The sequence below is a fragment of the Haemaphysalis longicornis genome, unplaced genomic scaffold (assembly GCF_048455015.1).
Source record: "Haemaphysalis longicornis isolate Haplotype H1 unplaced genomic scaffold, Haemaphysalis longicornis Haplotype H1 scaffold_167, whole genome shotgun sequence".
Lineage (NCBI taxonomy): Eukaryota > Metazoa > Arthropoda > Arachnida > Ixodida > Ixodidae > Haemaphysalis > Haemaphysalis longicornis.
This window is the reverse complement of record NW_027526273.1, coordinates 387133-414856: the sequence shown is the minus strand read 5'-3', so window position 1 is coordinate 414856 and position 27724 is coordinate 387133. Positions and strand designations below refer to the sequence as shown.

Genomic DNA, 27724 nt, shown 5'->3' with positions numbered 1-27724 from the left:
AGGGCCTCTAATTCTCTTTCGATGCTATTGACGATGTCTGCTATCTGTTTTTCGCTTAATTTCGGGAGCCCAACCTCCGGTGTTTCCTGCCTAGCTGCTCCACTGTCAAATTTCAGGATTATACGCCTGTGATCGCTGCCCAGGCTGTTTTCTCCTTCTTCATCTATCGTCATTTGGTTCAACCGCTCGTACGTGTGCTCTGAGACCAGGCCGTAGTCTATGCAAGACTGTCTATTGCCGCTTTGCCACGTTATCAGCCCGTCGCATTTATACTCCCGGTTAACTATTACCAGTTGGTGTTCTTCACACATATCTAGGACTAGTGCGCCGTTATAGTCCGTTATATTCCCACAACAGGGCGTAAAAGCGCCCCTAGCGGCCGGGCGCGAACCGAGACTCGGCGCAAGCGCTCCCATAGAGCGCAGCTGGCTGGGCAGGTTAAAAGTATATAGTTGGTCATGATCAAAACCCAAAGCGCCAACGGTTCCACCGCCTTTTCAGTGCTTTGCACACGTTACTAAAAAAAGCAAAACACAAAACACAAACACAAAAAACATGCGTCTCGCAGCGTCAGAGCATACTATTGCTGGAGAGAGGGAGGAGAAAGAGGAGGGAATAGTTAGTTAGCCGTCACGGCCGCCTCACTTTCGGAGCCCCATGAATGACATAAGTGGCCCTCCCCTCCCAGCACCGATACTTTGAGGGAAAGCATCTCGGCGCGCTGTCGTGCTGGGCGCTAGCGAAGTTCGCGGACCGCGTCAACACCTGCACACATAGACGATTCGAAACAGGATTTATTCTAAAATACCCACTTGGAACAAATGCAATTTTTACATGACACTACATTGAAGGTAACATTACTGTCGTTTTTCCTGTATTGGTTTTATCATTGCCCCGAGACACGCTGCTCCGCAAAACGTTTGTGCTTTCCTTGACATTTTGTGTCACTGATTTTCCTGGCGATGTTTTCTCAATCACCACCGGTGCATGCGAAATCGGTGGAAAGATGGTGGGCACCTCAGGGGAGAGCTGGACTCTCATTTCTCGGGCTGTGTTGGACCAATCTTTCGTGCCTTGTAGTAGGGGACGCAACCTGGTAAGAAGTTACTTGACAAAAAAAGTGTCAGCATGCTTGTGATGCATGCAGCAACGTTATGTTGAAAGCGGCAGGCCTTTCAAACACAGCAAGAAATTGGGACGAACACGGGGAGCTAGAGCTGCACTCCGTGGAATGTAAGCGTGGCCGCTACACCCGCCGAGATGTATTGGCCGATGCCCACTTTCAGTTTTTTCGCTTCGTGAGAGTGCCGGTCACTCACACATTATTACATGCCCACAGAGCGGAACACACGCCCAGAATTTTATTGAACACCTTGTTTTCTGCCGCTGCTCCTAAACTGACATTGGCTGCGACGCGTCCAATAGCGCGTGCGTCTTGAAAAATGCAAAGAATCGGAGCGTGCCCATTGGCTACGAGCGAGAGTATGTGCTCACCTGCAGACGTCCCCTTTGAATGCGATGCGTCATGTGGTTGCGAGTGCAACACAAAGAAAAAAAACGCAGCGTTGAATCGGACCTTTCGCAGCGTGGGTAGGCACCATGCCGCCGCAGCATCACCGAACGGCGCTGCAGTCACCATTAAGCGAGGAAGCTCTGCACGGCGTACGGTGGCACCGTCAAAATTAGCAAATTTTTTCGCCAGTTAAACATTAATGCTTTCGCATTCCCAGCTCGCAAAGTGCGAGGTGTCCTCTGAATTTTTTCGCTTTCTTTCCGTGCAAATTTAGGTTGCACTATTCCGAGGTGATTGCGCAACAAAGTGACTTGTCACGACTGACACGTCAATATAACATGCGGGTCATGAAGAATAACGTGAACGAGAATGCACGGAGCAGATCGGTATTGTATTCTATTTGAGGTTGCAGCAACGAAAAGCACAATTCTTTTGAAATGGGGTTATTTTACGACACTCTAATAGTGGTGCTTTCTCGGTAACATCTCAATGCACCCTGAGAGAGAGAAGACAAAAAAAAAAACGCTGCTCATTCGATGCGCCCATACTATCGAAAGGCAAGCCCCTGATTACTGGAGCATCCAGGATAAAATGCAGTTCCTTAAGAATACCTCGACGCCTGAACGAAATAGCCGTAATTAACGGGCAAGCCCTGCTTGCAGCGAACGGTGACGGAAGGATTGGGACTTCCCGGAGAAGGCGCTTCGGAGAACACGGCGCCCTGTCGTTGACCTTGATCTTGGGCTGCCGTTCGTCCGTTATCCGGACGAGTGACGCGGAAATCGGCCCTATGAACGGGATCCCCGATGCGCCAAACGGTTATTACCACAGTAGCTGCGGGCATATCGCCGTGGGCTCTTACAAAGCGTGAGTAATGCTACTGGGTTAATCTTTTTCAAACACCGACGCAACCACCGGCCTGTTCTGATGTGAGCATTGTTATAACGACTACTGCTACTGGGCTATTATTAACTCAACCGGGATGCTCTATCTTCGTGGGAAAGACCCAAAATAGAAACAAGGTTCCGATTCTGCATCATGACAACGTTTACTTTTTGTTACCTGCGCGTGGAAATTCCGGTGCACATCTAGAAAGAATGAACCGAAAAAAGACGAGCCAACTGGGTTGTTCTTCGTATGGTTGGTTAAGCAAAGATCTCTCGAGGAGCCAACTCTGACACAATTACAATGGTTCGGGCAACTGTACTGCCACGTTCTTGCTAGTTTTTATTCGCATGCATGCTCAGGAAAGTGGTAATATTGCCTGCCAGGACCCATTATGCCCCCTTTGGGTGAGTGAGACAAAGGATTAGCATTACATGTCGAAATCAAGCTTGCTTGTTTCGTCGGCTGGGCGTCCTGGAAATCGTCCCCACTCCGGGCTGCACGGCGAGTTAGCGTCAGCGCCCTTCCGTTTCCTTACTTGCGAACAACTGGAATATTATATCGATCGGGTACCAAACAAAGTCTTTTGGTAGCTTTGACGCGTTAAACACAAACTTACCATGGTGGTATCCCTAAGTCAACAATTCACCGAAAATGGTACGGTACCTTCTTTCGCTAACGTTGGTATATCTCTGTTAATGAGTAGAAAGGGCACAAGCCCGGATACAAGGAAATTATCAAGCAGGGAATGAACGTTTTCAGGAATTTTTAACGACAGTTGGTTTGCGACGTTCAGAAATAAGCTTTCGTACCGAGCTGGAATGTTTCTCTCAAGGCCAGACCGTACAGCAGTGCGAGCGAAGTGTCTGCGAATTTTCATTGCTCGGGGGGCGGCTACAGGAGGGCTTTTTGGCCATCAGTGTGCACTAGGTCATTCGCAGTGTCAACCTGCCTATCTGTTAATTTTCTGCGTTGCCACGAAAGTGTTTCAAACAGCGAGAACATAATCCCCACACTGCGTACAAGTCTGATAGGTATTTTATAAGGACTTGTTGGTTGGCATGTTGGGGAATCTTCTACGGAAATTAAAAACTGCGCAAATTGAGACTACCACAAAAAAGGAAGGTACACACGAACGGGAGCAGGTACACACGGACTGCGCCCGTCCGTGTGCACTTTCTTGTTGTGTTCGCCTCGATCAATTCGCATAGCTTTTAATTTCGGTTGCTGATAAGTGTACATAGAGTGTCACACTAACCAAGGCTCCACAACATGATTCAGCCAAATAGTGCAAAACACGGAAGGCCTCAGTGACACGTTCCTTAATAAAATCTCTACGTTGCTTTATATGGGAACTTACGTTGCAAGTTACGTCATGCACTCCGAACGCGCTAGCTGCTCAAAGCCACTTGTTACTTAGGAAAGGTTAGGGGGAAGAGAACAGATTTTCAAGAAGATCCATGTTTAGAATAAGCAAGAACCCCTGTACCATGTCAACATAAATCACACATATTATTGCTTCAGAGCTGACATCAACAAGACGCAGGATATCAACAGTACCCAAAGGACACACAGACGGCCACAGGAAGGTGTCACCTTTACATGCGCAATCGGCAATGCAGCAGCGATGCCATAATTGATTGAAGCTTAGACATACAAAGAGCCGGACTGAGTAACCTAGGACACTGTATGTGGCAGTGCGTGAAAGGACCTTTTGCCATCTGTGTTTTCTATACATATTTGGCGGTCCCTTAAATAATATATTTTATTTAGGTAATCCTCAACGGACGGCCGAACTAAACTATCAAGGATGTGAGAACCATTCACTGTGTCCTAAGAACAGAAACACGACGGTGATGAAGTTACCTGCGAAATGCCTCCTGCTCAATAGATGCCATGATAGCGGATACAAAATATATTGAAATGGTCCGTGCGGAACCCGGCAATACAACCTAATGGCAGAAATTTTGTTTCAAGCTACTTTGACCACGGAGCACGAAGTGTTTTTGGCAGGTTTTGAAGCATGGCTGACGACGGTTTCGGGAAGGAAAGAACCTCACGCAGAGGCACCTTGCCCCCTTGCAGTGAATCTAGCTTTCATAAGCTTAAACACACCATCCACCACATTTTGGTAACGAGGTGAATAAGCGGCTGTACTGTCGTGAGTGACATTTTTGGCAGTGTCCTTAAATACACGATGCCAGCTGGACCTTGCAAAGATTCCATCTGGAGGGATCGAATGACAGTGTCAAGCTCATGTATCGCTAATGCGGTGTCAAGTACATCCTGAGCCTCTTGGAGTACTTTTTCAACTGGCAGGCTGAGAGCCACATAAGAGGCCTTCTGCAGCGATGATGATTTTGGTCCAACCAGACGAATGAGGAAATAGCAAAATGTGCTGCGCAGTGGAAGGCCTCGGAAAGAAGAACTCTCTGTGACTGCGGCTGAAAGGGTCGAACCGAGCGCCTAAAACTGGACCCGATCGCATGGTGGGTAATTAGGGCCCAAACTCCGCGTGCCTCGTAAGGTCTGTAGGCATCCTTGTGTGCGCACCTGGCGGAAGTCCGGAATCATCCGTATACGCTCGATCTGCATTTGTCAGTGAACCCGGAGTCGGATGTAGACACCATTGATCGAAGGCGTACTTCTTAGTCAGAAAGTTGTACACTTTCATTTTAAAATTCATTCCTTGGATGTTGCGCTAGTTTGATATATCATTGAGGCTGTTATTGAGGGCAATCGGGGCAAGATAATGGGATTATCAGCTTAGCAAATAAGTGCTTCCAGACACTATGCTAAATAAATGTAATTGTGCGGTCAACGGAAATTGAAAAGAACGAGTGCCCAAGGATGCTTCATTGAGCTACGCTAGCGTTTACGGGTGTGGGTTCAGAAGCGTGGCCTCATAGATAGGTAAACTGGGCGTGCATTTTTAACAGTGGAGCTGTTATACAAGCCCGAAGTTCGCCGTTGCAGGAAAAAATAAGAAACTGCCGAGCACTCGTGAGCGCGTGCCTCGCGGCGACCGCCGACTCCCCGGCTCGCACAGTGGCTTTAGCAAAAACTCCAGCGCTGTGCAGGCGCTACCGCACGTGTAAAAAAAATTCAACGCCAATGCTAAAGACGAAAAGATACCCTGATTAGGAGAGGTCACAGCGGCCGCTGCATTCTCCAAAAGCCATTCTGAAAAAAAATGTGACATGGCTACGAGTGTGCCAATCCTTCCCGAGACGGCTTGTAGATCGCGCCACCACTGCGCCTCGAGTCGATGACGAAGAGCTCGTGGAAGTCTACAAGGCTGAGGAGGACTTTGCATCAACCACTCGCCGCGAAGAAGACGACGACCTCTTCGATGCATATGACGACAATTGCCAGCACCGCAACTATGCAAATAAACAATGATACTGAATCTTAACTATACGTCCGACAATGCTCACCTGCATTACGTTCGCCATTCAAGTCCTGCACGTGAGTGCAAGCTTCGCTGAATTTTTAGTGTGTGTCAGTTTGTCATAGCTAGATTTGGCGAAATTTTGAACTCATTAGGTTAAATATAAGACCGCAATATAAACCTCTTTTGAATCAGATCAAGGTATAAAGGGACGAGGCTTGAGTTTGTTGCGCAGTGGTTGTGGCGAACCTTCACAACACCCAGGCTGAAGAGTGTTCCGGTGTGCTGAATTAAAAGTTTACGTTTTCCCAAACGTCTACCACGTCATTGTTCACAGGATGGCATATTTTTAATCCGAAGTATCCGCAATGTTTCGCGCGCCAAAGGCACATCTGAACCACGAGGCGCGCCGTAGAGGAGGGCTACGGTGGATTACGCTAGACCAGCTGGGCTCATTGGACGTACGGCGAAATCCCGTACACACACGCACACGAGGGGGGCGTTCTTGCTCCTTTTGGAAGAAGAGGGCACACGATGTGGGGACCGGTTTGGCCCACTGCTGTTCCACCAGCGCAGCAGCACGACTGCTGCCCGCGTAACATGTCTCCGCGAGGTGTCGCGCTGGCCCGACGGCCGAGAGGGAGCGGCGGATTAGCATAAGCGCGCGCGCGCTTCGGGAGCGGCAGCAGCGGGACAGGAGAGACGGTGCTCAGTCGCGATCCGGTCCCGTGGGGTCATGCGAGAAGACGACGGCAGCACTTCGGGGAGCCGGCGCGCCGGGGGCGTGCTCCTCCTGCTCCTCGTGGCCTGCTGCTGCTGCTGCTGCTGCTCCGCCGGTGAGTGGTCGGTCTCGTACCGCAGGGGCGAGCCGACGTTCGAGGGGGCACGAGCTTTCTCCTGCGAGTTCCGTTAGACTCGGCTGTTGGTGGCAAAGAGGGGATGCAGGCAGCGCAGCAAAAAGTAGTCGGAAGTCGATGGCAGATTCCTTTTTTTGAAGCCAATTTAAGCATTTAATCTTGCACGTACTCAATGCGATGAGATTGCCCACCTGGTAGAAAATTAGTAGTCTTCATTAGTGCCGAGGCGACCTGATGATGTCACAAGAAGTACCACGAGGCGTTCCACAGCACGAGCTTCAACTGACGGGCGGCTCCTTCGGAATTGTTACATAGGAAGAGGCTTTTCGTAGCAAGAGGCATTGCACACCGCGATCCCGAACTCGGCATGCAGTAGCAAGAAGGGCCAGTTTACGCCAGTACAACGCATACGAACGAGCAGATAGACACGCTGTGAAATTCCCCATCGTCGTTTACGCCTACTCCACATGTCGTCAGAACGAGCCGCGGCGCAACATGTATACAAGGCGGATCAAAGCCATTCGAAAGCATTCAGGCGCATCCCAAGCAAGGCGTCTCCAGCATAAACGCAGGGCGGAAACAACGATTCTCATCGTCAGACTTTTTTTGGCACTTTCGGATGACAGCCTCCCTCGCAGTGGCGTCGATGCAGAATAGCTCTTCGTTAATCGCGCAAACCAATAATTGGCTATTATGAGTGGCTTCACCTTCGTATAGCGAGTGAGGAGACGGCTTTTGTATAAAATACTTTACAGGTATTGCAAGAAACGTCTGAAATAACATAGCAGATACATCTCGGTCGATACTATACCGCGACCTGGAGGGTGCCAGACGTATGCTAGCTGGCGTATTTCTCTTCGACATGGCAACCACGCTGTCTCCTGCGGTAACTGGAAACTGTCTGCGCGGTGAGCATACCAATATGACTACAGGGCAATCTGAGAGAAACCAAAGAATAAGGCAGACCAAACTCAGACACGAAGTGATGTCTACTGGACGCCTATGAGGACAGCTTCAAGTTTGGTAAAAATCTTCCAATTATGGCGGCTTGGAATCCGCGGTCGTCCATTGGCGGTTCTTGGTCGTTATTTCTTTGGCTATCAAGCAAGGTTGCCAGGTCCTGGGGAACAAATGTCGCCGGCAAATCGCCGAAAGTCGCCGACAAAAAGTCGCCATTTTAAGCAAGGCGACGCTAGTACGTACATTTTTTATTACCTTCGCGGAAAAAAATGCGAAGTTCCGAGAATTAAAAGCGCGTATCACCCGCCGCGGTGGCTTAGCGGTAGGCGTTGCGCTGCTGAGTACGAGGTCGCGGGTTCGATTCCAGGCCACGGCGGCCGCTTTTCTGATCGAGGCGAGAAGCAAAAACGCCCATGTGTAAAAGATTTCGGCGCACGTTAAAGATCCCCAGGTGGTCAAAATTAATCCGGAGCCCTCCACTACGGCGCGCCTCATCACCTGCGTTGCTTCGGCGCGCTAGACCGTACAATCAATCAAGAAGCGCGTATGAAAATTTCAATTCGTTTCTGTGGCGTGACAAAGATACAGCGGTTGACTACTGTCTACAAAAAAAAACAAAAAAAAAGCAAGTTTAGGTAACCTATTCAAATAGTATGAATGACGAAAAAAAATTGGCCGGGTATCTGCTCCTTTCGTTGCAAATGCCGTCAAAAGACGATAGTCTTTATCGGCTTTTGCGAAGTAAATGCCTCCCTTCGCTTTCCCGCTCACCTCTCATGTTGTTGCTCTTGCGTCGCGCTCCTCCCAAGGTAAAGACGCCAAAGGTTTGCTTAAATCATTTTAGATTCCCCGCGTTCCACTGCTCCAAACCGGGCGTCTCGATGTGAACGCTGCCGTACGGCGAAGACGCGCGTTATTCGAGGCGCCCTACTTCAACGTTTTTAGAACCTCGTTTCCCTACTCCACGTGCGTTGCAAGCAGAACGTGGAACCTACCTAGTGGAACCTTGCGTAACTGTTACCGGTTGATTTCTTAAAATGGCCCCAGAAGCTATAGTGGCGCGGGCGACAGCAGGCGACGGCGGAGTGAATTCTTTTTCTGCAGTTGATGAAGTATTTAATTTCGCAAATTCAAGCATGTTTGATTTTTTTTATAAAGGAACACTGCAAATATCACTTCTGTATTGATTTGTTGTCTCATATTTGCGTAATGTCTTGTTCTTCTTCAACAATGTTGACAAGTATGAACATTCCACTGGACATAGACGGATAGATTTAGCTGTGACTATATAAGACTATTGCACAGGTATTGTTTTGCTTTGGCCGGGTGGCTGAATCGGGTCACAGACAGACAGACGGACAGACAGACAGACAGACATACAGACAGACCAAAATTTCTGGGTTAAAGTAGCCCAAGAAAGACTGTCGTCTTTAAAAAAGCCGTCCGCTGAACACCATGTTTTACCTCTTCCGCTGCCTCGTTACGTGTCATGCTTATCCTACGTCGTTGTACACACTTTCCACCACTCTGCAGGAAATCCAAAGCTCCCGTAAACTAGAGCATTGAACTTTAAGCTGACGCCGTTGCTTGAAGGCTTTGGCACTATTCATACGACATCAGGTGCCAGATATTAAGAATGAGCAAGGAATATTGCGGTTTGTGCCGGTAAGTAGCGCTGTACAATAACATGTCGGAGTGATTCGTTGGGACCTATTCTAGACTTTGCCAGATCACCATAATCTGCCTAAAAGATTGCTCTTTTCTCGTTTGTTCATGAACAAACGAGAAAAAAAAATAAAAAAAGGCCTTATGTGATTTTTAAGTGCATTTCAGCCGTCGAGACAACGAGCACTTTGTCTCTACGGCTGAAATGCACTTAAAGATCACATAAGGCTCTTTTTTTGGCAAGTCGAATGTCGGCAGGGTCCGTACATATACAAAATCACCCATTTCACATGCGCCAGAAAATAGCCATGTCGCCACGCTGGAATTCCCGTCGCCACCAGTCTAGAAAAAACGGCAGTAATCGCCAGACCTAGCAACCCTGCTACCAAGCATTACGAGAGCCCATTTTTGTACGGGGAAGCCGACGAACTAGGCAGTAAGTAGCCCGTTTAAATACAGTTATACTGCAGAGCTCCATTACCAACGATGTTTTTTTTTTTTTGGGGGGGGGGGGGGCGCACTTGCCGGGTACCCACCTTAGAGAAGGCGCAGTCCGATTTCCGCGTATCTGGGTACACATACACGCAGGAAGTGACACTGTTGTCTGGAGAGATCAAGGCTTAAAGGAAATATCCAGATGTGAAACAACACACTGTATCGCAATGGTTGGATATGGCTTACCAAGGCGGCTGTCTATAACGTTTGCCCGTTAAATGCAACTGATATATTCGGTTATTACCGTTTAAAAATTGCGGCATTTGCCGCTCATGTGTAATCGCGATTACGCGTGCATCGCCACGGGCGGAGAGTTTCTTCGCGCGGAAGCCCCTATGTGCGGAAGGCATGGATGTGAACTGTTCACAGCCATGTAGCCGTAAAGACAAAGTAACTGATTCAAAAATATGTGTAAGCGTTTGCCAATACATGCTTAGAGCATAAAACACCGCAACCAGATACGGCAAAAACAAAATTCCTCGGAGAAATTAAGTCTATTTACGTGCTTTCTAGGATAAAGCCTGGCGATACTCATTAACAATTTACTTTGCTGCAACATCGTACTTGCCGTCTCGCTCCTCGCTTTCGTTTCTCGCATGTGCAGCTTTCCCGCTCATGGCAGTCCTTTCAACAGTGATTACTCTGCAATTTTTTCGCGAAATGAAAAGTTCTTTTGCACAGCTAATATTCGAGGTGAATACTGGCTTTGTGCACAGTTTCAAGTCGCGAACGTTGCGCGACTGGGTTCCTGAGCCATGGGAACTATCCCATAGAAATGCATGGGGAGTTAGATTTGACAGCGAATTACACAAACAAAATATTCAGAAACCTGAAATGTTGCTTTAGCGTTTTAATCTTCACATTGACTTCTAGCTTTATGCCAAATATCATTTTCCTAAAGTGGTTTTTCTAGGTTTCCGAGAGGTTGTAATTTTGAGCGAGAAAGCTGGGCATGGGTCATTTGCCGCGAATTACTTCGGCCGGCTTGTTTTGTGCTACTCACGTGCCCTCCAATCAATAGTTAATTTTGTCAAAGCTCCCAATTCCTGGCCAATTCTTCAAGTGGGTATGGGCCAAGACGAAACGAACAACAACTTTAGCTCTAGCGCTGTCAACGTCCGAAGTTTTCTGATGTTCTCGCGACAGTCCTCTTAAAAATTTTCTCAGCCGCATACGATCGTGGTGTCTTGCCTCCAACCTTTTACTTAGAGCACACAGTGCTAATACCCAAAACTGAGGATGAACACGAGCTGAGATTTGTATAGGGCTATCGGCCAATCTCCTTCTGCAGTGTGGACTACAACATTTTTGTGAAAGTAGTATCATCTAATCGTCTTCAACTCGTAATTTCTAGTTTAGTTGGGTCTCACCAAACATGCGGCATTCGGAACAGAAGTATTGAAACGAATATACATATTGCTTGTTCGGCTGAACAGGTGGCCCTTATCTAAACTGGCCTTGCGAAAGCATGTTATGGGGTGTCTTACGATTTTTATTTGCACTTTTGGACGAGGATAATGTGGGTCATGTGCTGTATTGAGGGGTTCAGCTATGCTACAAACATGCACTACAGATACTTGTCGTCAACCGCGTTCTTTCGGCGTCGGTTCAGATCAGGTCGTCTGTTAGACAGAGCTGTCTTCTATCGCTTCTATTGTTTGCACTGTACATAGAGCCTCTTCGTCTTAGCACACAACAGAGCCAAAGAGTAAGTGCTTTTTCTTTAGCGTCATGTGAAGTTAAAGTTCTTGCGTATGCTGATGACACCGCCTATTTTCGTGCTGACAAGCGTAGTGTTCATGCAGCCCTTATATTGACTAAGGAGTTTTGTGACGTGTCTGGAACGGCCATGAATACGGAGGAAACTAAAAGGTTTGGTTTAACCTGTAGGAAACGAAACCTTCCAAATTTGCGGGTATTAGCTGGGACAGCGCACCGCTTGAATACTTTGGCGTGCCTTTGGACCTGATGAGGAACTCCGGGCCGCACTGGTCTTCAGCACTCACGCAGTCAAGCGCGCCTCGCAGGCATGGATGGGGCGAGAACTGCCTGTATTTGCTTATGCGCAAGCCTGCAACGTCTGCTTGGTAGCAAAGCTTGTTTATGTACCTTAGGTACTTCACTGTGCGCGCGTGTTAAAGTCTAGGCTCTACACAGAGTACTTGCTACTTATCTGAACGGGAGTCAGTGGGATTGTGGGGATAATTTGTTTCTTCCTATGGTGTCTGGTGGTGTTGGGTTAATACACTTTTTTGTGCACCAACTTCTCTCTAGTTTTTTTCTTCTTAAAGTTGCAGGATCATCCACTTTTACTTACTATACTTCAAAAGCGCACAAGTTACCATTTACCTTTTCTTGTTTCTGCGGGTGAGGTTAACAGGAAGCCACGATGGGGTTTTCTAAAAGAAGTCGTGGATACTTTTCATTTCTTTACTGCGCAGTTTTCTTTGGGGCATCTTTTTAGCTTTTCAAGGAAAGCTATGACGAACCCTTCAATTGATAATCTGTTTCTGGTACCTGTTTATCGCCAGCCCTACTTGCGGGACCAAAAGAGCAGTGTTTTAGATTGCGTCAAGCGTATGTCCGTGCCGCCAAATGCCAGAACATTATGACAGCAAAGCTGTATACAAAGACCCCCAACGAATTCATCGGCGTGGGCAATAGCACCTTTGGGCGCATGCGCAGGCTAATGAGGCACACAGCATAGAGCTAAAAAAATCGCGCCAATCCACCCTGTGATTGTGGTTGGAAAGCAAAGCTGTAGTAACCGGCACCCAAAACGATTACCCGTGCGACTTCACTTCAATTCGCTCACGTCGCTCTACATTACGGAATCCAGAGAGTAGTGAAATACACTTAACCACAGCCTTTATTACTTCACAGAGATATTCTTGGTAAGGTTAAATCAATGCGTGATGCATGAACGGTGGTTTGTTGAGTTGTATTAGTGAAGGGTATGAGTGGAAACTTTTTTTATGAAATAAAAGGAAGCTCAAACCGGGTGTTCGAAGATCTCACTTCTCCGTTGCTGCTACCGCCAGGGAACGGAGGTGACGAGATCGGCTGCAGGTACGAAGGAGGTGCAAAAGGAGAAGAAGGAGAGAATACTTCTATTCGGATTTCTGAATGGCCCAGAGCGCTTCCCAGGGGAGTGGTTCCTCACTGGAGCCCATATGCAGTTCGCGCCTCATGTGCTCTGTTCACCAGCTGATGCTGGGTAGGCAGAGAGGGGCTGGACAGCAGCATCGGCCATTGCTCTTGTTGGGTAGTTTACTGAAAGAGAGGAGGGTTCTGAGGGCTAAAGTTGCACACCCCGATTATGTAGCGGAGTGTTTCTACTTCAGAACAAAATTTACATTCAGCGTTGTAGTGATTGTGGGGCATTAGTGAAGACGCGTCGGAGTGGGAATGAGCTGGATTGTATGGGCTTTAGGGTAGTGTGTTGTTCTCTGCAAAGGTCAGGGTAAGGTGAAGGAGGTTAGTTCTGGAGTTCGCCACGATGATGCCGTACCGCTGCCCTCGATGTTTTGAGGCGTCTGTGTAGATAAATGCATGATCCCCACCGAGGGTGGTGTAGAGCGCTTGAGCCCGTGTTTGTCAGCGACCCTCGTAGTTTGAGGGGTTCGTATTTCTAAGCATCTACAGTTCTTGTCGCCAAAATTCCAGGAGTACATCAAGCGGAGTGATATTCTGTGCTGCCCGGCCAATCAGTGAAGGATGCGGCGACCAGTTGTGCTCAGTCGTAACTTCTGGTTAGAAAGATGGCCCTCTACCAGCTCTTCCACTGTATTGTGGAGCCCCGTGCTAAGCAGCCTCTCTGTGGACGCATTCATGGGAAGACCAACGGCTTGCTCAACCGCCTTTCTAATGATTATATCAAGCATCTTTATGTCCTCCTTGCCGAGTAGAAGACATGGGGATGGCGTAAGTGATTCTCGACAGGAGAAACGCTTGAAATAATCGGAAGGTATCGGATTCCCTGAGGCCTCGCTTCTTGGTGGCAACTCAACTGATTATGTGTATGATTTGATTGATGCTGTGTTTGAGGTGCTGCAAGGATACGCCACGCTTGGTGCTGGCCTGGATATGTAGGCCCAAGATCTTGATGCTGGTACTTGGAGTGATGGCATGGCCATCAAAGGGTATTCTAATGTGTTCCTTGGTGTGTCGTTTGGCGCGAGGGCGGACAACACGGAGCTGTGATTTTTTACGTGAACAGTGGAGGCCACAGGCTTTAGCACACTGGCGTACTAGAAGAGCGATTCCATGCGTTGGCGTGAACTTCTATTAATTTTTGTAACTCCTAGCACATGCGCAATCCGCGTACAGGGCCGCTAGTCGTGCTGTAGGTGGAGCGCACAACAGCGCGAGATGTCGCGTTAAGCTATCACGTTGCATTCACCGAGATTGCAGAGGGTAAACACGTTGGTGTTCTTGGTTAGTGCACCTCCTTTCTTCCCAATTTCTGCGTGGGCTCATAGCTAAATCGGTAAGACAACAAGCTCCCGCTTTGTTATACCCGTAGTTCCGGGTTCGATTCCTGGCGGTGCCAGTGAATTCTTTTATTTGTTCGCGGGAGTTTTCTGGTGACACCAACGGTCGCGAAAGAACCCTTGGGGGGTAGAGGTAGAAAGCTTTGCTTTAAAAAACAAAACAAAACAAAAAAAACACCGGGACACTCGTTTACGCCTCGCACTGGAGCTCTTCGTGCTTCAAAGACACGAGACTTTTACAGCCAAGCTGTATACCTCTACCCCCCAACGGTTTCATCTCCATTGGCCAAAATGCCAGTGTGCCAAGAATACGCTTATACACTGCATGCTTCGCCCCTCCCCAGGTTTCACGTTAGTGGAGATGGCCCGGGATTTTTTTTTTTCGTGCGCTAGCGAGTATGCAGTTTTTCGCGTACAATCATATAATCTAGTACATCTAGTACCTGCGAACGGAAGATCTGACATCCACCAGAAATTCAGCCGTTCGGCTACAAAGGAAAGCTATACAGCTTTCCATTTCGAGTTGCTGGTTAACCCGAAATCAAAGCTCTCGCGTAGCGAATGGCTAGATAGGCACGCTGAGCCTATTCTTTCTTCCAGATCACACTCCTGCCAAATGATAATTAATCCTAAACACGTTTATGATCATAATGATTATCATTCTGACTGGTATCTCCTCCTTATTAGTTGTTCATTTTTGCCCCCGTTTTAAATCAAGTGTACATAATTGTTCATTGTGTTTAGTTTTGTTTTTCATCTTGTGTACTTAGTTGTAAATATAATTTCCTATATTAACATGCAGTGCAATAAATACCAAGTGGAAAACAACGAAGAACTCCTGGTTAGGTTAGTCCGTTGAGTGACTGCCCTAGATAGGAGGTTATCCCGGGTTCAAATCCTGGGTCAGGATGAAGTTTTTTCAACTGCGGGAAGTTTTTGAAAAAGCTGTGTAGTTTTCTTTTGTAGTCGTAGGCACGAGTTTAAGATTGATGTAGAGTTCTCCCTTCGCCGAAAGTTACTCTACCTTACGGGTTTCTCTTAAGCTGGTCGAAGGGTATCCTGTATATATCTATTGTAAGGTGTTTGTTTTGCTGGCAATTCCATGCCTCGATGCTTTACAACGAAGAGGATTATGATGCGAAAGCTTGTTGAAAAATGGTGGTCCAAGTGACAACCTGTGGGGTATTCCGTACTTATTTAAGCTTGCGCTGCTTCAATTACCGCCAATCTGTGTTTTCGACTTTTCATCCCCAAGTATTTTTCATGGAAAGCTTCCAACGTTCTTCTTCATCAATTATTTCCCCATCTACAATTTGTCCCGCTGTCCGAACCTTTATTGTTCCCTCGGCTGAACTTTGTTCGCAGCTAGATCTTAAGTTAATTTTTTTTCAGTGCTATAACAACCTTGACATACATTTCCACGGGTAATCACGTTATAAGGAATTGCAATAATGCCTCTTGATCTTCTAGCCAACGACGCTCAGTTTTACTAAAATATGCTTCCGAGATATGCTCCCAATTGGTTGTAATGTTAAACTACCACTGATTCTGATATCGGTCGTACGACATACTGACATCATTGTTCATCTGTTTTCTCTTTCATATCTCATTTTAAAGGTGCTATAACAAATAATGTTCTGCCACTTGTCAATTTTGTTTGGCTTAGACATTATAGTAGGATGACTGCAGAAGTACATAGAACTGGGCAAGTTGGTATGGATTCATCTTCGGTTAAGCGCTGTTTGTTGTTTAGTGCTGATTATTGCAAGATTAGTATGGTGGTTGCTATTTTGTGTTAGGGCATTGCCACGCCATTGTTTTCGTTTGGAGTCTTCAAATACCCTCTCTATTCATTATCCAGTGAAGAAGGCCCTGAAGTCATTAACACGTGGTTTTATCGCAGTTGCAATAACTACTATGAAATGTTAAGCAAGCATTGCGTTTTGTTGTGCCCTCTTTTAAAGTTAATTTTATGTCTTCTGAATTGTTTGATGCTAATCATTTGGAGTACTAAACCAGGTGCATATTGCGGCAGTAACTGGCTTTGTGCATACTGACAGTACCGGCAATTCAGCAAAACTACAAATATTCCCGCAGAGCTTATGTCTACGTTAGTGGCTAACAAATCTAATTTGAAGTAATCAACACCTAAACTTCCGCTTCTTTCCTTTACCGACTGCCGAAACAGTATTTTTTGTAACTGTCCGTATACTATACTCTCTAAACTTTGATTATAGAAGAAAGATTTGTATCGCTCAATTCCAATGGGTGTCAGGAGAAATTGTTTGTCCGCACCGATATGCTGCAGTTTATTTTTCTTGTTTTACGAGTAATTGTGATATTGATAGTAGGATATTGCCCCGAATCATGCATTAGGTTTGTTTGTTTATGTTTTGTTTGTAGTGCCTGGCCGCGCCCGGCTGTGTTATCTGTGTCCCAAGCGAACCGCGTGTTCCATTCTTTATTTTTATGCCGCACGGGGGTTATCTCATTCTGATAAGGAGAGCGTTTCGCCCTAACGTCACTAGCCTAGAATAATATTCATCGATCTACAATGTTCTGGATTTAAATCGACGGTTCAAAAAAACACTTGCGCCGAAAGATAGAAGCCTGCAGAGCAGACGCCGCGGTATTCGATTCGCCGACACTCGCCTTTGCACATCCCTTTGTTGACTGTTACTGCGCCGCCTGTGCATTCTTTGAGTTGTTAGGGGAGCACAAGTTCGCTCCAATAAGCTCGCTTTTCCTTCAAGACAACTGCGTCGTCTTTGGCTTCGTGGCAATATACTCATGTCCTTTTGATGTAGACAACGGCTTTGTGGGAAGAAAAAGGAGTTTTTTTCTTCTTCTCTTCTGGGTATAGTTCAGATTTCTGCTTTATTGGGAGCTGGTAAATCGAGCCTTTCTGCCGGGTCACGTACTGATGTCCTTATATTTTACTGTGAATGCCCTAAGTGCCGCCGTCTGCGAAAAAGCGGCATCATTGTTAATTGTTGTCCGCTCAAGAGAATGGCCGCTGCCGCAAACAGTAAAAATCACAAACAAATCAAATCAATTAGTTCGAAAAGTAAAATGCAACATTGCAGTTTATATGGTAATTGAACCCAGGTCTCCAGGGCAGGAGCCTAGCGCGCTACCAAGCTACAACACCACGTTGTCAGCGGTGGAGCCTGAGCTTACGTAGTGCGTGCTGCGCTGGCGTCATATCACGTGACAGTTAACTTGGACGCCCGTGAGTAGAACTGGTGCACCCCTACCACAGAGAACTCCAGTTTTGAGGCAGGTGTGGCCTGTAGTGTTGCCGTTGTGCGTGTCTAAACAATTCGCGCCTAAATGCGAAGAAGCGTCAGTGAAGAGAGAGAGAGAGAGAGAGAGAGAGAGAGAGAGAGAGAGAGAGAGAGAGAGAGAGAGAGAGAAGCACTTTATTAAAGAAAACCTCTAAGCGAGGGAGGTGGCCGGCAGCCGGAGCTGTGCGGCGACCTTCGTAGCCCGGGCTATGATGATCTTCTGTCTCTCCAGGTCAGAGCAGCTCAGCGCTGCCTCCCAGAGCTCCGAGGAATTGATATGAGGGAGGGGATCATATGGACAGGCCCACATGTGATGTACCACCGTGGCCTTGTCTCCGCATAGTGGGCAAAAGGGAGAGGGATAAACTGAGGGGTGTATGTGATGGAGGAGGGCCCTATTGGGAAGGGATTCGGTCTGTGCGAGCCTCCATAGTCGTTCTTCCGTGTACGTCAGTGAGGGGTGGGCCGGTGGGTATTTGAGGCGAGAGAGGCGGTAATGAGTAGTTATTTCGTTGTTGCTCAATAGGCTATGTCGGGCTGATCTGGATCCGTGAGGGGCTACGGAGGTGGCGCACGCCCGGGAGGTGAGTGCTCGGGCTGTCGCGTGTGCCACCTCGTTACCCCAAGCCCAGTGTGGGCAGGAGTCCAAATCAGCTCAACTTGGGTAGTAGGTGGGTTTTGGAGGAGAAGTTTTAGGGCCTGGGGTGAGATCGTACCCGCAGCATAATTTATAATGGCCGTTTTCGAATCAGACAATATGATTGAAGGTGGTGGCCGACTTGCAAGGGCTACTGCGATTGCCGCCTCTTCCACCATGAGCGGTTCTGCTGTGCGGATCGTGAGAGAAGTGAGTGGCGGATTGTTTGGGGCGTTGATGACTGCTATAGCGAATGCATTGCGGTGCCGATATATTCAGCTGCATCGACATGCACTGTGTCTGGGCGTATCGGATACATTTCAGCAAGCTTTTTGTCCCTGTGCATCCTGAGGGGCCCCGGTGTGCATCAGGGTGCATATTTCGAGGGAGGGGGCGGATTTTGATGTCAGCGTGAATTTCCAGTGGGATACAAGACTTCGAAGCTGTGATGATTGGCGCTTTGAGTTGGAGGCGTTGAAGCAGATGCTGTCCGGGAAGTGTTTTGGTAAGTCGATTCAGTTGTCCAATACAGTGCGCTTCTATGAGCTCCTGTGCCTTGTTGTAGGTACCGGGGGCCTCAAGCCTGGCAGTGGAAGTGCCGGGTGGGAGTTGTAAGGCAACCTTATATATTTTCCGTATCAGACAATTTATTTTCGCTAGGTCTGCGTCAGTTGGGAGGAGGTACGGGAGGGAGTAAGTAATCCGGCTGATGACAAATGCTTGGATAAACGTAGTCGATCAGCTTCCTTAACGCCGTTATTTCGGGTAGCAATGCGTTTAATTAACCCGATGGTTTGGGTCACGTGAGAAGAAAGTTGTTTTATAAAGTCCATAGTAGTTCTGGAGCGATTTATAGTGAGTCCGAGAATATTGATTTTTGAGACAATCGGTATAGGGGTTGACGCAATGTAAACATGGATATTTGGATTCCAACGTTGTCTTTTCCTTGGGGGTAGAAGCAATAGCTCAGATTTCGTGGGGGAGCATTGGAGGCCAGCGACCAGCTTGGAGAATTTCTTCTATTTCGGCGTCACTGCCCCCCTTGGTCCAGAGTGTAATATCGTCCGCATAGAGACTATGGTGAAGATTTGGTATTTTGCTCAGTGCTTCCGGTATTTGAAGTAGGGCTAAGTTAAAGAGTAGCGGTGAAAGCACTGCTCCTTGCGGTGTTCCTATTGATACTAAGTTAAATTCTTCCGTTTCTAGAGGGCCAAGGCGGAGCGTCGCTGTTCGTGAGGTGAGGAAGGCTTTAATGTAGTTGTATGTTTTTATGCCGGGGGAGATAGTAGAACTCCACATCGCTGGATGTACCACTTGCGAAGTGCTCGCGGTAAAACACGCGGAATGCTCGCGGCCCAGCATTCGCACGCACAGATGGCTTCATGTGTTGGTCATACATGCAGAAACATTATTCGAAAACAATTGACTGTTCTACCACAACGCTTTCGTCCTCCTAAACGTAAGCAGCTTTAAACTGGCCATTAAAAGAAGAGAAGTATAGTTTATCAAAAAAGACTGCTGTGTTCCGATAACAATGATGCCAATTTTATCGCAAACGTCAAAACAATGACTCAAATATTAAACACATGAAGAGTGGAGACTTCCAAGCTACTTTCCGGCGATTTTTTTATGACGTCACAGCACCTCGTTCGTGCGACTGGCGGCCGCCCATCAGAGCCACCGACAAGGAATATAATATGACAGGGTGAACGGTAGCGGGGTCTCTAGTTCTGTTTGATCGTATCACTTGAATGTAACGTGCAGTTAACACACTGATAGCTATGTTTTTAGTGCTTGCCCGTATTACGTCACCCCTGCTCATATTACGAGACTGTAGCGCGGGAAATTTGAAACGTTTTCAACATTCTTGCGTTTTTTTGGGGGGGGTTAACAAACGTCTTCCGGAGTTGGAATATGGAGCTGAGAGAGAGAGAGAGAGAGAGAGAGAGAGAGAGAGAGAGAGAGAGAGAGAGAGAGAGACTCAATGAACGCGGAAGTTACAGTTGAACTCTAGTGCGGGAATTCATGCGTTGCAGCTGAGTGAACAACCAGAGGCTATTTCTTTCAAACTGAGCAAACTTCTAATTTGTATTCGTGGTCCCTTTGGGTATTCCGGCCCAATTTTTCCTTTCTCGTTTTGTGCGATACGATTTCACAATTTACACCATCGCGAATATTCCTTTTCGTTGTCGGTAGCCAAAATTCATTTTCTCTGTCAGTAATTGTTGCTTCCAGCATGTTCGAAGCTTTTACATAGGTCTAAATTTTCTTACGTCCCAGAAAAAAAAGAACTGACTATGTTCAGACCAGAAATACATGCTCGATTGTTTCTGGCTACTGAAAAATGCAACAGTTGATGGACCATGCGGCAAATATGGCTTTTTCTTGAAACCATTGCTTAACGGGGAGCGTGCCAGTATGGAGTTGAAAAAAAAAAAACATTTCCAAAATGGTCGGACAGCAGTTCTTTTCACCCGCTTCGACCCACCTCTACCACTCTCTCCTCTGAACAAGGAACGGCACAGGGGTTCCGGCAAGCAAACATCGAGTACATCCCTACGTGCTCTCCGCACGTTTCCACCGCAGAAAAAAAGCGGTTCCTTTCTCCGGGACAAGCACGCCTGTTGGATCGGTCAGGAATCGAGGGTTTTGAGGGCCAATGTGCCCTCTTCACAAAATTCACAAAGCTATGAATTGGAAACGTAAAAGTTGTAGAATAGTGCGGGATCCGTGATACCTGAACGTGATGGCACGTAAGTAGGACAGGTGCACACCAGCCGCGCAGAAACCTGGTTCTAGGGAGGCTGTGGCATGTGTCAGTCTGCTTGGTGACGTCATTCCCGCAGTATTACGAACAAGCGTAAGAGAAGAATGAGACGCGTACATGGTGTAGCAGAAAACCAGCTGGCTTAAGTAATTCGCGCTAAAAGGAAAATAAACGAAAGGGAAGGAATATATGCAAATACGATATAGCCGTAAAAAACTTAAGTAACGCCAGGTTTTCGCCTTCAAAGTGCTTAAGCAAATTCAATTGTCCTTAAAATGTTTTTAATATTACAAAATGTACGGCTCGCGCGAGAAAACAAAATCCACCAGTGCCACAAAATATCGCGGCATCTCCCCTGTTGAAATGTCGTCCCGGCATTGCATCTGTGAAAAGCAGTGAACCTGTCTTTAAAGGTGCTCGGGGAATAGCTCTCCATAGGGATACAGGAGGCGTTATGGATGTATTGCTTTAAACACCCCTATGTCATGCTTTGATAACAGTTCCAAATTTCCCTAAAAATGTCCTTTCATCAGTGCATTTTTGTATCACAGTGAAGCCGATTCTAAAGGAGCTGCTTGTAAACGCTTTCTGTGGTTACATATGGCTTTTTGTAGACAATTACTGAATGGTCCTAGGGTCGTCATATATTGACAGCAGAGCTGTTTCGGCCGACACATATCTGTCCGGCGTAGACAGAGAACCCCGAGCGCACGTGAGCGCGTGCTTCGCGTCGACAGCCTGCCGTCGTCCAGGCTTGTGCGTGGACTTAGGAACATGAGGAGCTCCCGCCTTCGTCGTGGTCGTCGTGGTCGTCGTGTAGCGACCGGCGCGCCGCGGCTCCGCCACGCCGAAGACGATGACGACGGATCTGTCAAGCCATCCTTTCACAGTCCACGCGTGCAGACGCCCACCGGACAAGCTGATGAGGATGTCTACCGAGGCGAGGACGTGCTACAAGAGGATTTACCTTACGCGGTTGTGCCGTCGGAAGACGACGACGAAAGGGATGACGACGATTGCTACTGAATAAAACACTGTACGTACTTTAATGGTCCTTGCTTTACAGTGCCGCCCAAAACGGCTATGCACTGCTATGGTCCGGCGTCTCCCTCTCTTCTGGTATTGGCTGTCAGGGTGGGGGGAAGCTAGGTTAGGCCCCAGCTCTGCTGTTTCTCCAGCCGTGCACCACCAGTGCAAGCTGCACCAATTTTTTTATACGAGAAGTTTTATGTTGCCCCGGACAAATGTTGTCCGAGCGAAGTGTTTTTATATGGTAGTTAGGTAGCGCTTCATGTTGATGTATGTGGGGTCTTCCGGATACATGTAATAAAAAGCTGTGGGTTCTTCCTCTTTAGTATCAGACAGCTTGTATAGCACCAGGAGAAATGCCTTCGCAGCAATACTTTCGTGTGTAATGGCGAAGCCGAATTTAAGGAAGCCGACTCGGCGCAGTGACCTCTATCATCGCTTCGCTTGCTCGGAGCTTCGTCGATGAGGTGCCACGTAGCTAGGTGAGGGTGAAACGACTGCTTCGCCTATGCACTATCGCCACGGCGGCTGGGCCATCGGAGCGCGCGGTTCAACGCAAGTGAACCACGTGACTAGGAGAAGGCTTAGAGACTGATATATGAAAACACTGCGCCGACTGAGTTTACACGAACAGAGACCAGAGAAACTCACGATGCGCGCACAAGGAAAGTGCTGCTTTGCTTTCCGATGCTTGGTCCCTCAGTCTCACCAGCGATTGCGCGCCGGCGGGCCGTCTGTTCGAGCCCTTCAGAGCGGGCAATGAACCCTATCATTATCATCATAATCATTTATTTTTCCCTTAGAGGTCCTTTCGGGGTATTACATAGGGGGGTGGGGGGCATAATTAGCGAGGAAGTTCATAAGACATGGTTATAAAACACACATGATTGACACATAGGAGGTCAAAAGGCACATTTAAATACAAAAGGCATATTTCTACTTTTTAAGCGGTAACTGCTATACAATGAAAGTTTGAAGATAAGCCTTGCAGAGAAGTACGTACATAGTGTTGGTTCTATAAGCGGTCGCACAAGGAAGAAAAAAGAATAAGTCTGATTAAGTGCGGAAAATATTGGTTAATTGCTGCCGGAATTTCTGTGAATCGCGCTCATTTACAATTGCATCGGGTAGGGAATTCCAAGCCTCAATTGCAGGTGGGGAGAACGATTTGTTAAAGGAATTAGTGGTGTCATTTAAGCGGCTGTGATAGCTAAAAAGGCGCCGCGACGAACGCGTAGGGGGATCAGTAGCGTGGTGTGGAGGTCTGGGGAATTAAAGAAAAGCGAACGGAAGTGGCAAAGTCGAGCTGTCTTGCGGCGGAGTATCAGTGCAAGGATTCCAAGGGATCTGGTAGATATAGCTAGACGGCAGCCTGCGAAGTCTCAAGCAAACGCAAACTTTCACACGAAACATGGTGTGCATAGTCTTTGCTTTCGCTCGTGACAACTATTGGTTTCAAAGTGTTAAATAAGAGCTATTGTATTCCGTGATTTTGTTTTATAATAAGGAAAAACACGTTTTTGCTTGACAGAAATATTGAGCGTTTTTGGATTTTGCTTGGCGCGTATGGTTCAAGACGAAAGATAAGTTTTTTGCTCACAAATCGGTAAATGCAGAAGGCAGGACAAATAAAGCAGGAAACTGGTTTGTAGCGCATAATATGCCGTCACAAATCGCGCCTGTAGTAGCGCTGCTTCCTATCTGACTTACGGGAATACATGAAAGCAGCCCAACAAAATCATTAAAAGGTAACCACATGTAGCGTTTTGTGGAGCGACGCGACAAGCGTAACTCAATGGTTTACAGTAAGTTAGTACAGGCGGGTAACAGGGACAAGTCGTCAATAGGCATCGCCATTCTTTCGCCTTCAGAGCACGTAAGCATACTTAAATGACCAGAGGAATTTATACTCCCACGAGCTGCACAAGTTATTCTTACAAAGGTCCGCACGGGTTACGCGCTTACGGAAGACATCCTAGCTCGCTGGGAACACTACCACCAACACAAGAAAGCACAAGTTCCACCAGACCGGCTTCTGTGCTCCCTGTGCCACCAAGATAGACCGACAATCGGCCACTTGCTGTGGTCATGTAGGGCCCTGGAAGGAATCCGAGCAAGGCACAAGCCCCCTGGCGTCACATCTCTGCAGGATTGGCTGTATCAGAGGGATAACGCCAACGACGGGCTGCTGGGACTGTGGGCCTTCGTGAAGGAGACTTACCTCGTCAATAGAACTTAGACCTTATCGACCCTTAGCCCTTCCCCTATTTCCCCCAACAGGCCACAGTGCCATCCTTTCTATAATAAATTTATTCATTCATTCATTCATTCCCGCTCGAGAATGAATTACAGCTTGAATCATTGAATTATAGCTTGAATTGCAGCTTGGATTGAATCAATGAATGATTCATTACAGCTAGGGACATGTTTTATGTTGGTGTTCGCTTTTTCTCGTTTCTCTATGATACCGTCTTTGTAGAGAAAAAAAAACTGTTATAACAGTGTTTTTAATTTTTAAAGACGATAGTCTTTCTTGCTCTACTTAAACCCGAAACTTTTGGTGTGTCTGTATGTCTGTCTGTCGGTGACTGTCTGTTTCTCGATTCAGCCTTCCGGCCAAAAGTTAAAAGAATTACTTGAACGACAGGCTTATATAGGCAAAACATTTTCAAACCACTAAATCTGGATGCACTTGTCAACATTGTCCAGGAAAGAGAACACATTAAGCATATTTGAAGCACAACATCAACAAAATAAAAACGTTTCTCATGAGGGCGTTGCTTGCGTCTCGTGGCAGCATTCAAAGTCCCACAGTAACGAAAGGTTGCAGTATAGATGGCGTACGAGCAGTGGAACGCGGTAAAATTGAATCGACTCTCCACCGTGTTTATAGTAGGGTGAGTAAGACGGGAAGGAAAAAGCGTGAAAAGTGCGCGAGAGAGAGTCAAGAGAGGCATTTACGTGTCACCGGTGCACAAGACTATCACCTTTCGACGACATTTGCTGCGATGTAAGCCGGTATGCCTCTAATTTCATCTATAAAACCAATACCGCGCGTGTTTTTATTCAATGAAACACTGCTGTTTTCAGTTACGTGATAAAAGTTTGCCTCAAATAAACCTAATGTGTTCTTTGTGATGAAATGACGTGTATGAGACTTACCACCAGATTTATTAGTTATGGGAGATCTCGCCTATATATATTTCTTGTGAAAGCATCGGTCAAAGTTTGGCCGGGGGGTGAATGGGATGACAGACAGACAGACAGACAGACAGACAGACAGACAGACAGACAGACAGACAGACAGACAGACAGACAGACCAAAATGTTCGCTTGTGGTTAGCTCAAGAAGGGCAATCAGTGTCAGCTTTAGTTGATTAGTAATTCTAAAAAGTAGTAAAACAATAATGTGATACAGTCGACCGTCCCATAGTTCAAAACTGTAACAGGACCTTCGATGAATCTATGAATAATACCAAACAACAAATTGGAATAATTGAACAAGTAACACGTATACAAAGGAAGGACAGTCAAATATCCAATTTCTTGAATGAGTAATTAATATAAGCTTGAGGACACAAGGAGCAACTCAACTCAACTCAACGCAAAGAAGGAACGGGAAAAAGGTAAAATATTTAGTGCTAGTTATCGTCGGATAGTTTCATTAAAAATACGAGTCTCACGATAGTAAAATGCAAAAAAAAACAGACGTACAGAAAATAATTCAACACAAATAACTTTATCTACCTTTTGAATGATGGCAATCGAAACAGCAATTTTCTAGAAAGAGACAAATCATCCGATAAACAAAAGGCCGCATAAGCAGAGATCATCTTTCCGTGATTTGTGCGTGACACATGCAACAAAAAAGGAAGTTGGTTGCAAACGTGGTCACATTGTTATTTCGTAAAAAAGCGGATAAATGAAATCAAACGATAGTTGTGCGTTTTGCAATTGTAACAACAAAACTACTATACTCTAGAATAACTTACGAACAAACAGTATTTTATTATGATGAAGTAAATTGCTAAAAAGTCCAATCAGTTGGTTTTGTGTCTCTGAATAAATGATAGGTGACAGTAATACATGTCTCCCCAAGCAGCAATAAGCAGCGATAGCATACATGACACGAGAATTAATGACGGCAAAATACAGGGACAGAGGTCCATTTAGACAAAACACGGCACGAGCTTTTATTTGAACCTGAACGCCTAAGGCCGTTTTCTGAGAATATCATTGCGAATATTAAACTTAGGTAGGCAGTTAAGATGAATACCAGAAAAATAGCACTATTACAAGTGGGAATAGAGTGAAGACCTAGATAAGGGTTGACGACAAGGAAAGCGCCTTTGACTAGATTTAAAACTCATGCATTGGGTTTAAGCTGGGTTTAAGTTGCTTCTCACAGCACCATTTCGTTACAACTAAAAGTGCGTTATTTAACTGTAAAGTAACAGCAGTGCGAGAGTAATCAGCGTGAGATATGGTAGTGTCATCTGCGTTCAAGACGCAGTGACGTGATTGAATTAAATTGACAATATCATTGATTTATCTAATGAATAACAAATGAACCAAAATGGAACCTTAAGGCACACCTTGGGGCACACCTTATCGGGTACAAAAATATCGTACTACGACCCCAGTTTATTAAGGAGTAACTTGAATGCTGCTTTCTCTGTGGTCTCAGTCCTAGCCAAAATTGACCGCCAGCCAAACGGTCAGTAGGGGCATGGCGCGCCAACCGCACAAGAGCCCGCAGGGAGGGAGCGTTCCGGAGGAGGGACCGTAACCGTTGGGTCACGTGACGTAACTGTTGCTCACGGCGGCTGCCCCTCCGCAGATCGCAGCGTAGCGGGTCCCGAATCATCGGCGGGGCATTCCTGCGGCGCGCCCTGCTCGACCCGGCGAAATGGAAGCTGAAAGCGGGTCACAGCCAACTTTTTCCTCCTGCGGGCTGCTCGGCCGGCTGTCTTCTCCGATGTGGAGCACCGAATATCGGGCCCACCGTTTTGCGTATACGAAACGCGTGCGGAGGGTGGGAGGGGGCGAGTCGCCCTTTTTGCGGCGGCGGCGGCGATAAGCGTCGGGCGGGCCAGCACATGTCCCGGCCCCGCGAGCGCTCCGAGGGGAGCGGCCGGCGGTAGCGAAGCCAAGGTGCACGCTGTCTACAAGGTCAAGGCCCCGCCGACGAATGCAACATTGCGTGTGTTTGCATGGGCCGCCCCTTTTTCTGCTAGTTTTGGAGTCGGGGGGCCCCCTTGCCGAGACCGCACCTCGGTGAACCTATCTGTCCCTCGGTGAAGGCGCGAACGCGAAACCTGCGCAGACATCGATTCCGCCCCGAGGAAGGAATCCCCGTCGTTCGCAAAAGAGGCGGCGTCATTTGTTTTTGGGCGAAATTAGATCTGAACCGCGAGATTGTGTGACAGAAAGAGCGCTCCCTTGACATCGTTTCCATTTTCGAGGTCACGGTGGTACCGGCGCTTCGCCCCAGCTGCCTTTATTTATTAAAGTCGATGTCCAAGACACGAAGGAAACAGCGGGGGTGGGGAAGAGACGGAGATATGTGCCCTTGGTTTCGCCAATTTAACTTTCGCTTCATCGTTGCCCATAATAGAGTATTGTTGCCGGTAAAAGAACGCTGTTGTACGCTGGCTCCCCTGGAGGCGAGGATAGAGACAGAAGCGACCCTCACCTGCGCACTTCATCACGGTGTTCTGTTTTCATGCACGCGAACAAACATGC

General features: G+C 47.2%; 1 protein-coding gene across 1 annotated transcript in view; it reads left to right on the top strand.

The window, feature by feature from the left end:
* The first annotated feature begins 6492 nt into the window (after nucleotides 1–6492).
* Nucleotides 6493–27724, top strand: part of LOC144166300 (uncharacterized) — a 41734-nt gene continuing 20502 nt past the window's right edge. The window contains exon 1 of the mRNA XM_077695832.1: nucleotides 6493–6625. Coding sequence (XP_077551958.1) covers nucleotides 6526–6625 — 100 coding nt within the window. The 5' untranslated portion in view covers nucleotides 6493–6525. The remainder of the gene's footprint in view (nucleotides 6626–27724) is intronic.